General features: G+C 47.2%; 1 protein-coding gene and 1 long non-coding RNA gene across 2 annotated transcripts in view; one reads left to right on the plus strand and one right to left on the minus strand.

Moving 5' to 3' along the window:
• The window catches only part of LOC308580260, a 98,010-nt gene that overhangs the window by 76,807 nt on the left and 7,906 nt on the right, over window positions 1-13,297 (plus strand). The gene's annotated exons all lie outside the window — the stretch shown is intronic.
• Window positions 1-13,297, minus strand: part of ERBB3 (erb-b2 receptor tyrosine kinase 3) — a 96,069-nt gene that overhangs the window by 50,581 nt on the left and 32,191 nt on the right. The window contains exon 2 of the mRNA XM_081181255.1: window positions 4,031-4,182. Within this exon, the coding sequence (XP_081037381.1) occupies window positions 4,031-4,182 (152 nt within the window). The remainder of the gene's footprint in view (window positions 1-4,030; window positions 4,183-13,297) is intronic.

Consider the following 13,297-nt stretch of genomic DNA (forward strand, 5'->3'; position numbering starts at 1 on the left):
TAACCTGAACCGAACGTAACAAGAGGTATGGCTGTAAAATAAAACCTACATACAGCAACAGTGTTTTGTGTTGTGTAGACTCCTATGATGTAAGTAATGGGCCCCGCCTGCTAGCCTGCTCCCTAAAATATCACTAGTTTTCTCATTTTTATATTTTTTATACATTTTTATATTTTATACATTCTGCAAATGGCTTTAGATACCTCTTAGGTCTATTAATTACCATATAGCATATATTCAACACAATAAACAGTGACAATATGTTGTTGACAAAGGACAGCTGGGCATATAAAGGACCCCATTACCTTCAGTAGCTTAGGGCCTCATCAAACCTAAATCCGGCCCTGGAAACAAGTCTATGTACAATACAGATATGCATGTGTAGAGCTTCTCCAAGTGAGAGGGACCCCAATTGCTTTCCAATATCCACTGGGCGTGTTGGATGTCACAGGAGCATGGTGGCAGAAGTGGATGTGGCTACCTTTCGCAGTGGCAGTGGACAGGGCTAGCCCATGCAACTGTGGTGGGGCAAGGCTACATCAATGGGTCCCTTCCAGATGTTATATCAACATGTGAAAGGGGTTGTGTGAATCTGCCGCCCCCAAAGTTTTTCAAAAGTGGTTGTAAGAGCGGTGCAATTTTGCAGTAATCTGAGGATCAGAAACCTAGAGCAGAGGAGCCGTTTGATATTGTTTCAAGAGTGAAACTAAACAGTATGGCAACAGACCTGCGAATTCAGGAGTTGCAGAGTTCAAACAGAATTCCTTTATTGCACACCCCAAACTCTTGTTTGAATTACTTATCAAGTTTGCAGCTGCAACCATCGCCATGTTTCATTTTCCCTTTCTCTTTTGTTGGATCATACTTGCAACGAGACACCTTCCTCATATCCATGTTCAGACACTAGAGCAGAAATAATTTCTCTTGAGTTTCGGCCTCTTTTTTCTCCCCTCTGAGCTGAGGGGGAAAATTTATATCATCTAGACTTACCAAGATGCCCAACTATAATGATGCCCATTTCTCCCGAAGGATTTTACATCCCCAAGGATGTAAGTGATTCTGCAGCAAGCCAGATTACGGCTACTTTGCATTAGAAAGGTCAAGGCAGAGGCCTGCTGGTTACCCTACAATCTTTTTAGGCAAGATGTTCTTAGTTTTTCTATAGGGATCACAAAGCATTAGAGCTTGTGAAATCCCCCGAGACTATGATATCATCATCTTTGCTGGGGAACTGTTGTCTTGTGTTAGTGACTGCATTTGGTGGCCACCCACGTAAGGTACGTTTCATACTCTCTCAAATTAAATGAAGGGGGTGGGGAAGGCTCTTTCCCTGTGGGAGAATGCATTAGTCAGGGAAAGGACCACTGTGACTTCAGACAACACTCAATAGGGCAGTTGTTGTTGACAGCTCACCCTGCCACTGGAAGCAGGAAAGTTAATTCCTGCAATGATGAGTTGGCTCCATTTGTACAATCACATTATAGAGAGTCTTTCCCACTCATCATACTGTGGTTCCCACATACCACAGGCAGGTTCAATCTAGATTAACATATTATACAGCTGTTCAGATTGGACACTGGATATCTCGGCCTCCCAGCTACTGGGAGCCTCTGGGAAGGTGGACAATCCGAAACTACTGCCTCAACCATAGCTGTCAACTTTCAGATTTGAAAATAAGGGATCAGCAGCCCCGAAAATAGGGGTGTGGGTGGCGCTGTGGGTTAAACCACAGAGCCTAGGACTTGCCGATCAGAAGGTCGGCGGTTCGAATCCCCGTGACGGGGTGAGCTCCTGTTGCTCGGTCCCTGCTCCTGCCAACCTAGCAGTTCGAAAGCACCTCAAAGTGCAAGTAGATAAATAGGTACCGCTCCGGCAGGAAGGTAAATGGCATTTCTGTGTGCTGCTCTGGTTCGCCACGCCAGAAGCGGCTTAGTCATGCTGGCCACATGACCCAGAAGCTGTACGCCAGCTCCCTCAGCCAATAAAGCGAGATGAGCGCCGAAACCCCAGAGTCGGTCACGACTGGACCTAATGGTCAGGGGTCCCTTTACTTTTACCTTTCGCCCCCAAAATAAGGGATCAGCAGCCTCACCTGTCCCGGGGACAGTCTACGGGATATCTAACAATCCGGGATAGCAGCGGGAAGCGGCGCTGGAATAAGGGAATTTCCCGCAAAAAAAGGGAAGGTTGACAGCTATGGCCTCAACTGTGAGCTGAAGGAAATTACCCCAGTATTGAAATCTTTAGCCAGCTGCAGCATAGATCAGAAGCAGGGATGCCCAGGCTTCTACTCACCCTCAAAGTGCAAACCTCACTGACGCCAACATATGACGAGCAGCATCGTTCAATCCCTCCTCTGTCTTGGCACTAACCTATGACTCCCCACTTTAAGATGCAGGAGCCCAACACAGCAAAAACTCCACAACCTTGGCTCTTTATCAAGGCAGAGTCTAGGTGCCATAAGTGCTGTCTACCTGTCTGGTGCCCATAGAAGGCAAGTCAGGGCACAGCCCTGTCTGGCAGGAAATCTGGGAGCAAGTGAGAGCAGGAAGTGGGGGAGAGCTAACAAGACAGTTCTCCACACTAGTGAGATGGGGTAAGGACCAAGGAGGAAAGACAGAGAGGTTAATTTAAATCCTAAGACGGTAACAAGGGTATTGCTTAAACTGCTGACAGTCTATATTCCCAGGGTGCCTTGGAGAAGATTCCGTGCTAGCTTCACAAATCTGTTGACAACAGGAATAAACTTAGGCCTGGTGCACTCGTAACACGGGCTTTTTGCAAATCACGGTTTGCAGTTGGGATTCAGATTCAGGATTGAACTATCCCCCTTCCCCACCCCAGCATGCTTTCTCCCCCTCCCTTCCTGACAGTAACCATGTTTTCATTTTATGTGTGTGATAGCTCAATAGCTGTTAACGGCAGACTACATTCTTTTCTAACCATGGTTTTGCAAATCGAAATCAGTGGTTGTGAGGAAACCATGACTTATATCAATGAACATATTCACACAATATCATGTTTATCTGTGGAAAGGGAAGAGTAGGGCAGGAAATAGCTGCAAACAAGGGAAGAGGGAGAGAAAGGAATGTACATGCACAAGGTTGGCTCCTAGTCTGCAAAAAAAAGTGTGCATGGGATCTATTATTTTACCTGCACCAGCAATACCTGTACTCCTATAGGGCCAGCAGTGTGCATGGTACTTTAAAGAGTATAAAATGGCAAACCCCTGCCCCAAAGAGCTTACAGTATAATCTAAAATTATTTTAGATTATGTTATTTTAAAAAGGAAGGGAAGGGAAGCCCCAGGAGATTGTACACATGCTTAAGCTTCATGACAGGCTTAAGTAGTAGTAGCTTATAGCAGGGCATGGGTAGGCAGACTAAGGCCCGGGGGTCGGGTCCGGCCCAATTGCCTTCTAAATCTGGCCCACAGATCAGCGGGAATCAACGTGTTTTTACATGAGTAGAATGTGTCCTTTTATTTAAAATGCATCTCTGGGTTATTTGTGGGGCCTGCCTGGTGTTTTTACATGAGTAGAATGTGTGCTTTTATTTATTTAAAATGCATCTCTGGGTTATTTGTGGGGCATAGGAATGTGTTCATCCCCCCCCCCCAAAAAAAATATAGTCTGCACCCCCACAAGGTCTGAGGGACAGTGGACCGGCCACCTGCTGAAAAGGTTTGCTGACCCCCCTGTCGTGGGGCATGGGCAGGGATGCCAACTTGAACAAAATATTGTGGAGGCCAGGTAAGCCCCTTAATCGATCACATGATGCGATGCACACACACCATTTGAATGGCAGCCCCCTCAAATATTTATTGGGTGAGTGAAGACCCTTCGGCCCCTATGGGCATGGGAGCCATGGGGTGTCAACATCTCTTCCTGCCTTCTTTGTTTCGAAGCACGCTCCTCCTCCTAGATCCTTACTGGCCCTTGTGTACTTCACAGGGCTGATGCCAACACACAAAGGTCTTTCCCGCAACACACACGCTCAGCAAGTCATCTCCTTTCCATCCCCTCGTTACCTGTAAGAATGAGAGGTCCGAATTTCTTTCAATGAGCACAATCTCAAGGTTGCCCATGACAATCTCACAGTTGTTGTACATTTTCTGTAGCGTCTGGTATGTCTGGTGGGAATCTCCCGTGACGCTGAGACCATTCAGGGTGCCTGCACAGACTGCAACAAAAGAAGGAGAAGAGATGCATAAGTCAGGAGCAAAGCACAGTAGCTGAAACTTGGCAGCCAACTGACGACAAGAAAGATCAAGGTCAAACACACACACACCCATCATAAGCAGGGCTGCCCACACATCAGCGCTTCACAATTTGATCCACGATCCTGGCCAGAGCATGCCGCAAGTAAAGATTAGGTGTGAACCAAGTTAGCTGTCCAGGGTCACAACAACCTTCCTCTGGAACATATCACTCAAGGCACTTCACTCAAGCCCCCTGACACTAAGGATATATCCACATTATGAACTTACAAAACTTTTATGCCAGTTTAACTATCATGATTTCCTTCCCCCCAAATCCTGGTAGTAACCGTAGCTTGCTGAAGGAACTAAGAATCCCCAGTCCCCTTCTCACAGAATTACAGTCCTCAGGTTTTCTTTGGGACAGGGAACTGCTATGAATTTGGGTATGGATTTGTTGTTGTTGTTGTTTAGTCGTTTAGTCGTGTCCGACCCCATGGACCAGAGCACGCCAGGCACTCCTGTCTTACACTGCCTCCCGCAGTTTGGGTATGGATAGATCTTCTCAATGGGAGAGACAGAGAACCTGTGGTCCCTCCAAGTGTTGTTGAACTACAGCTCCCATCATCCCTGACCATTCCCCATGGTGGCTGGGGCTGATGGAAGTTTGAGTCCAACAACATCTGAAAGAACACAGGTTAACCACCCTTGCTCTATGGACTCACTTAGGATGCCTCTAGAGAAGGCTTTCCCAAACATGGGTGTCCAGCTGTTTTCAGACTACAACTCCCATCATCCCTATCTAGCAGGGATGATGGGAATTGTAGCCCCAAAACAGCTGGACACCCAAGTTTGGGAAACCTTGCTCGAGGCACTCTTGTGAGTAACAAATGTGACTGACATCTGCAATCCATATGGGATTATTTATTAAATCTGTATACTGCCCTTCATCCAAAGATTTCAGGGTGGTTCACAATATAAAAATACAAAATGAGAGCACAAAATACGTAACAAAATAAAACAAAACAAAAACTCATATATATATATATATATATATATATATATATATATATATATATAGTAGGATCAGATGATGTAGTAAAGCAACTATGGTCGATACCAGTTAGGGTAATGCCAAACAACCATGTTAGATGCCATAACTTTCAAAACTAAGCTGCTTCAGGTGAACCAGAGCAGCGCACGGAAACGCTGTTTACCTTCCCGCCGGAGCGGTACCTATTTATTTACTTGCACTTTGATGTGCTTTCAAACTGCTAGGTTGGCAGGAAGTTCTATATGAAACACAGCCAAATACAGTGGTACCTCGGGTTACATACGCTTCAGGTTACATACGCTTCAAGTTACAGACTCCGCTAACCCAGAAATAGTACCTCAGATTAAGAACTTTGCTTCAGGATGAGAACAGAAATCGTGCTTCGGCGGCGCGGCAGCAGCAGGAGGCCCCATTAGCTAAAGTAGTGCTTCAGGTTAAGAACAGCTACAGGTTAAGAATGGACCTCCGGAACGAATTAAGTGCTTAACCTGAGGTACCACTGTATAAGAAAGGAGAACCTGCTTTTAGCAATGGTTGTTGAATACAAGATGACATTCCAGTTTTATGTCAAGAGTTCAGAATTTCAAATTCTGAATTTCCTTAAAACCAGACAGTAAAGTTTCAAAAAGTCAAGTTCTGTATATATGTGTGTGTGGGTACGGATATATCACACCGCTTGGAAAACAAGTGGGCACTATTGACCAGTTTTACTTCTTTTGGAACAGAGGAAGTCAATACAAAAAAAAAAATACCAGTCACCATGGTGCCCACTTCCTGGCAGCTTGCCATTGGCTAATCTCACCCAGGGCCTGAAGGCAATTTGCCAGGGAAATGATTGGCAACCATGAGCACAGGCAATTCCAGCTCCACCCCTTGGAAGGTAAATAAGCAATCAGCTTCTCCCCCACAGCTGAAGTGGCAGGTAACAAGAAGAAGTGTGCAATAGGGCAGAAACCACAGAGAAGCAGGTTCCTTGACTTGATAGGCCTCAGAGAGCTTTGTTGAGATCTGGATCTGCCCCAGAATGGCTCTTTTGTTTTCTGTTCTCCTTGACAAGGAGTAGATTCTGGTGTGGGTGCATTTACACTTGTGGTTTGTTTTGTTTTTTTGGCATGCAACACACGCTTCAAGCTGCATCCTCAACACACCACTGACCCACTGGGTGCCATCATTGCCCCTTGCAAAGCACCACTACACAATGCCCTGACTCCATCAAGATCCATACCCTAATTCTCCAGCAGGCTCCTGCAGATATGGTCTGAGAGTCTTGTTCTTGGCATGGCAGAGTAAGTCCATCAGGCCCCTGGCACCCATACCCGGCTGCCCACCCTCCCCTGCACAGGCCTGATTTCCAGGCAAGCACCACCCTCTTCATTGCAACCCTACAGAGCAGGTGAGGGATGGGGTGTGTGAAACAGACCAAGCGCTAGTTACAGCTTTCAGCACTCCTCTATTATCAGGCAGACTTCTCCCAGCAGCTTTGAAAGGAAGCTTAGGGTGTGAGGATGCAGAAAACACCTGGCTTCTAGTTCTCTTTTTATTTCAAGGCTTGTCGATGCTCACTATTTTCTGTTCTCTTTGGGCGAACGCGCCAGAACCACATTTTTAATATTCATTTGTTCTTTTTAAAATATTTCTGCACTGCTCCCTCTCTTAGTGATACTTAAATGGTTCATAATATAAAACAAAATAATAATGTATTAAAACACTGAAAACAACTGTAGAATTCCACTCCCTGTCGCCAACGCTATATATTATTCAAAGCTGGAAATTAGGAACCAAACAAAGACCTGGGCAAACAGGTAGGGCTTAAGCAGGTACTGAAAGCTCACGACAGCCAACCTGTTGGGTTCTTTCCAAGAGCAGGGAGTTCCACAGAACAGGCACATTCACAAAAAAGAAATATAGATTAGTTAGTTACCACTGACTTTACCCTTCTCCTTATCATGTAATCAAGTGAATTACGTGGGGCAAAAGGGTGGTTTTTCTTCTTTCATGTTTATAGGTAAAGCGAGGATGTTACTTAAATTATCAGTTGTGTGTGCAGAGCAGGCAGTAGTGGTTATTCTGGATCAATTAGCCATGGAGACAGGTGTGCTCTCCAGTATCTGGTGTTTGCAGGTAAACTTTTGTTGCTAAATCACAGGTTAGGCACACTGTGCCCCATCATCCATGAACGCATAAACACTTGTTGTTAATAGGTAACAGAGCGAACACTGAATAAACAAGACTACCCTGCTCGGTTTTCATTTTGGATTAAATCATCCAAAACAAACTCTCACTCAACCCCCACCCCCATGTTCCTTATTCAAAACCACTCATTTGTACTAAAAGCAGAAGATATACATAAAACATGCAGTTCAAGAACAGGGGAAGTCCACCTTCGTTAGTCCAGTTGCAATGAACACAGAGTTGCGTTTGGTAGACCTAAGTGAGTCGTGCCCATTAACTTCAATGGATTTACTCTGAATAGGACTAGCATTGAATACTGGTCACACTGCCCGAAATCTGCCTCTGATAGAGGAGTCTCCCAGGATTCTCTGGGGAAGCCATGACTGTTTAAAGCGGTATCGCAGTGCTTTAAATGTATGATGCAGATGGGGCCAAAAGAAGCACTTCTTTTGTCTGTTTTTAACTCATCCTGGGCATCTGCCAGTGACTTCCACCCTTAAAGGGTTGGAAAAAGCTACCCCAATACCCAGGCTTAGTGCTTTTAGAACAGCAAGACTGTGATGCAGTAATGTTGACTAAGCACCACACAAGAACATTTTTCTTCCTCGGGGTGTGGATTTAACAGCTATTACGATAAGAACTTCAAACAATGTACGGTAAGCAAACAGAATAGTAAACAAACCAGGCACTGTAGATGATCTGAATTTATTCAGCCCCAGAATCCATATCCAGTGCGCAGGGTTATAAAGGATATGTCTTAGATGCATTTCCTGCTAAGCAAGGGAATTGCCCTATCTTTACTCTGTCTTCCTCCTATTGCTGCCCTCATCCCACCCCACAAAAGAGGCTTTGTTTCTGTGCATGATGGAGAGAGGTACACCTTCCCCACACCAATGGGCAGGGAAGATTCCAGGAAAAGATGCATCTGAAGAATTTGTGCCCATTGTACTACTGCTAAAGGAAAACATCAACAACAAAACTACTGCTCTGTAAATTGATCCCCAAAAAGAACTAGCCTACTTTATTTGGTATGTTCTAAAACAGGCAGAGGGACGCGGGTGGCGCTGTAGTCTAAACCAGAGCCTAGGGCTTGCTGATCAGAAGGTCAGTGGTTCGAATCCCCGCAATGGAGTGAGCTCCCATTGCTCGGTCCCTGCTCCTGCCAAACTAGCAGTTTGAAAGCATGTCAAAGTGCAAGTAGATAAATAGGTACCGCTCCGGTGGGAAGGTAAACTGCGTTTCTGTGCGCTGCTCTGGTTTCGCCAGAAGCGGTTTAGCCATTTTGGCCACATGACTCGGAAAAACTGTCTGCAGACAAACATCGGCCTATAGAGCGAGATGAGCGCCACAGCCCCAGAGTCGTTTGCGACTGGACTTAACTGTCAGGGGTCCTTTACCTTTACAGTGGTACCTCAGGTTACATACGCTTCAGGTTACAGACACTTCAGGTTACAGACTCCGCTGACCCAGAAATAGTACCTCGGGTTAAGAACTTTGCTTCAGGATGAGAACAGAAATTGTGCTCCGGCGGTGCGGCGGCAGCGGGAGGCCCCATTAGCTGAAATGGTGTTTCAGGTTAAGAACGGACCTCTGGAACGAATTAAGTTCTTAACCCGAGGTACACTGTACCTTTTAAAACAGGCAGAAGGCCAGACAGAGCCCCCTGTTGCTTCTCTGCCAACCCCTCTTATGAAAAAAAAGCAGGCTAGCAAAAAAAGATTCCCACTTAAGAATGGGCACTTCCCTGCCACTTCTGTTTCTTTTGTGACGAGCACACAGGAACAAGTTTTGCCATTCCTCTTCTGGCAGCGCAGTCACCTTGGTGAAAGTCCTGCTGGCCTAGGTTGACATGGCTTGGATCTGGTATAAACTCCTACATTGAAAGCCTAAAGGAGCAAAGACAATTGCCATCATTCTTTGCTGATTTCAGGCTAGGTATGCCATCACCAAGCTCTGCACTGCCCATCTTGTCCCATGGTTATAAAAGTGTTGGAACTGATGGGGGGAAAGTGCTGGCTGCTACAGACAGGTGAGGGAGGAATGCTCCCCTACAGAAACATTGCAGCTGACTTAGGGCAGCAGAGAGCTATGTACCAGTATATATGCAGCAGGAAGGAGATTGCTACACCCCAGAAGCAGTAAGTAAATAAGTACATTGCAGGTGGAGGGGGGAAATTCTAGAGGAACAGAGTTCCTTTGAGCATATCCTATGCCAATCAATAATCACAGTCACGTTCTTCAAAACCTAGAGAAAATTTCAGAAATTTTCCCATGGGCCTTAGGTTGCCTACCCCTGAAATCTGAACTCCCTTCCCCATCCCAGAATAAACCCACTGCTGTCTGCCACTAGACCTCCCAAGCTCTCTCTAGCATGGTTTCCATGTAGGCATGAGTTCTGGACATTTTACTTTACATTAAAAAAAGATACTATGCTGTACTTATCCATGACCTATGGACAAGACCACATTATGATGAGAAATCTCGTGAGGTACAGAGAAGAAGCCATTTACTTTCAAGCTCTTTAACTGCTGCTATTTCCTACAGTTTGGGTGTGTACATTTGCTTCATATCTGTAAAGTTCATGAGGGTTAAGCACGAGCCCATAAATCTTCCGCAGTTGCCTCAAAAACTGACACGCACACACCAAACTGGCTGGGCAACTTCTTTCGCCAAGTATGACACAAACAAACAACCTGATCGGCCAACAGTCTGAGCCAATCAACAGCCCAAAGTGATTGACGCACAGCAGGTTCGTGTCGTACCTGGAACACAACAGGACTTTGGCAATCCAAACACATACACAATGCCAAAAGCCACACCTCCAGTTTATGTTCCCGAGGTAGGGGAAGAGAACGGGGGCAAAAAGATGCATTTGGGGCCAACTGGGCTGGAAATCTGGACACAGGATTCCCCGAGCGCAAAAGTTATTTGTGGTTTCTGCTATGTGTTTCCAGTGGGATAAGGACAGAGATAAATTCCCCTGGCAGATCCTGTAAAAGTTCGAGCCTTATCACTCCACCAGTCATTCCGAATGTCCCAGTAGCCACAGAAGAAGTAGACCTTCTGGGTGCAGGAATGGAAACCCCTGCCAGCTCCAGAAGGGGAGGAGAGCCTGGACACAGGGCCTTCATTGTCCCCAGATGGAGCTGCTTTGCTCCCCAGGCCACTCTGTGAAGGGACAGCCCCAAGCCATGTCCTGGCTGGACAACAATGGGGTGATTATCCATGGGGAGGGGTGGAGACGTTAAAGGATCCTGCCACAAGACTGCTTGAAGGGAAGGGAACAGATATGTCCATCAGCCCCCCACTTCACCCAAAGAGGTGGTGGATCCAGCCCTGATCTTTCCGAGCTCATCCTCCCCCTCCCCCCTTCCTTACCTCTGGAATATTTCCTCCTTACTGCTATGTCAGTGAACCCTGTCTCTTACTTATTAACACGTTAAAAAAAATAAATCTGCACAAATCTATCCCACCTCTCTTAATTCGTAGAAGTCACAGAGTCCTCTACAGTGTGGTCCTAATCCAGATTCATTGACTAAAGGAACATAGCTTCCCTCCTGTTAAATGTTAGGCAAACACCATCTCTGTTGTTGTTTTCGGCACTTACCGAAGACCTTCCTCTTCCATGCAACCTTTTAAGTAGAAATCTTTTTTTAAAAGTTGAAATATTTCCCTGTCTGCATCTGTAGTGGAATTGTTTTTAGATGTTCTGTTAAATCTTTTCTGTGTGGGTTCCTCAAGGATTCCCCATTGCTGTGCTATAACCTTCCCTGGTCTAAGCTGGGATAAGAATCGCAAAAATTGCAGCCACGTTCCCTGATCAGACGAGACACTTCTCTATCCTTACATTTGCACTCTTTCTATGCTTAATTGTACTGTGGGTTTAAGTCACCAAAGGGCTGAAAAACAGGAGTGATGGTAGCAAGGGCTGCCTTTGAGAGTCCATAGCTATTTATTGCCACCAGACATAAACAATGCTTCCTTTCCAGGCAATCTATACTCCATCCTTCTACCGCCTCTGGCCTGGCAGCTTCTTTCCTCAATGGGCAAAAAAGGCAGAGGGAGAATTGGCATGAACAGCTACCCACCCTCTTCTCCCCAGTCCAGACAGTGGCTCCAGCCTGGGAGGCAAGCAACAGCCAGACATATCAAGTCCTTTCCTGAAGCGATAACTGGAGGGGGGAACATGAAAGGGTTGGAGGGGGTGGAAGTGTTTAACTCCTCTCAATCATTTCCCCTCTCTCTCTCTCTCTCTCTCTCTCTCTCTCTCTCTCTCTCTGTGTGTGTGTGTACACACACACGTGCACCACACAAAAGTGCCCCTCTCAGTTTCCTTCAGCCCCGAGAAGCTAGGAGTCCAGGACTCCTGGGTTCTACTGCCAGCTATAAGGGATTAATGAGTATTAATAAAGATTAGAACGTGGTGAGGGATGAACTTGGGTTGTGGGTTGGCAGGGGGCAAACGGGAAGGGGTAGCAAACAGGAAGGGGCGAGGAGCCAGGACCACTGGGTTTTGTCCCATTTTTCTAGTGACATGTTCTTTGCCGGGTTGCTATTCAAGAGCCAGACGTGACTCAGAGCTGAGCAGCTGGGTGTGGGGAGAGGGGAGAACAGTTTTGCCTCTCGCTAGGCTGAGATAAAATCAATGACACCCACTCCCCACCGCCGTAACCACAATCTCTTCACCCGTCCACCTAGATTAGGACACCCGAGGTTCATTCTTTATATGTAAAGTTATTGGCCTCATGGTATATACAATGCGAAAAGTGCTCCCCAACTGTGGCCACTTCTCTTGGGCTCTGGATCTAGACACGTCAAAGAAGCAAATCAGTTAAACGCATTGTAAACTCATACAGGGAAATCCGGCAGGGAAAGGTGGGACTCCACAGTGCCATCTGGTGTCACAGTGTTATATAACATATAAAAAGGTAAAGGGGACCCCTGACCATTAGGTCCAGGTGTGACCGACTCTGGGGTTGCGGCACTCATCTCGCTTTATTGGCCAAGGGAGCCGGCGTACAGCTTCCGGGTCATGTGGCCAGCATGACTAAGCCGCTTCTGGCGAACCAGAGCTGCGCACGGAAACACCGTTTACCTTCCCGCTGGAGTGGTACCTACTTGCACTTTGACATGCTTTCAAACTGCTAGAGCAGTGTTTCCCAACCACTGTTCCGCGGCACACTACTGTGCCGCGAGATGATGCCTGGTGTGCCGTGGGGAAAATTAAAAAGATTTTTTTTTTTTTGTAAAAGTCAAATTAGGTCCTAATCTATCTCTCGAGCGCCCCTTGTCCGTTATTGTGACGCATGAAGCGTGTTCCCGCCCACTCCCCGCCCTCCCTTGCTTCTCTCTCTCTCTCTCTGTGGCGCTCTCTGCCGCTTCCTGCTGGGCATGCGCAGCTCGCCTCGCGCTTCCGTTCCGGCCCCTCCTTCCCCCGACTACCCCGCCGCTCTGTTCCTTTCTCTTTCTCGCGTGTCAGAGAGCGGCGGCGCGAGCGCGGCGGTTCCCTCAGGGCTGACGGAGGGCTCGAGGAGGAGGAGGCAGGACGTGGAGGCGGAGAAAGCGGCGGCGGCCACCCCCCACCTCCGGCTCCAGGCCCGTGTAGAAAGCTGAGGGGGAGAGATAGATAGAGGTGGGCGGCGGCGGCGGCGGCGACCACGATCAACCGCCACAGTAGTTGTAGCGGCGGCAACAGCGAGCAGGGACTCCCGCTCTCTCTCCGTCGTGTCTCTCTCTCTCCCGGGCCCGTCCGTTGAGTCTCCCGCGCGCCTCGGCTACAAGATGAGCATCGAGATCCCGCCGGGTCTGACTGAGCTGCTGCAGGGCTACACGGTGGAGGTGCTGCGGCACCGGCCGCCAGACCTGCTGGCCTT

The sequence above is a fragment of the Podarcis bocagei genome, assembly GCF_964188305.1.
Source record: "Podarcis bocagei genome assembly, chromosome: 2".
NCBI lineage: Eukaryota > Metazoa > Chordata > Lepidosauria > Squamata > Lacertidae > Podarcis > Podarcis bocagei.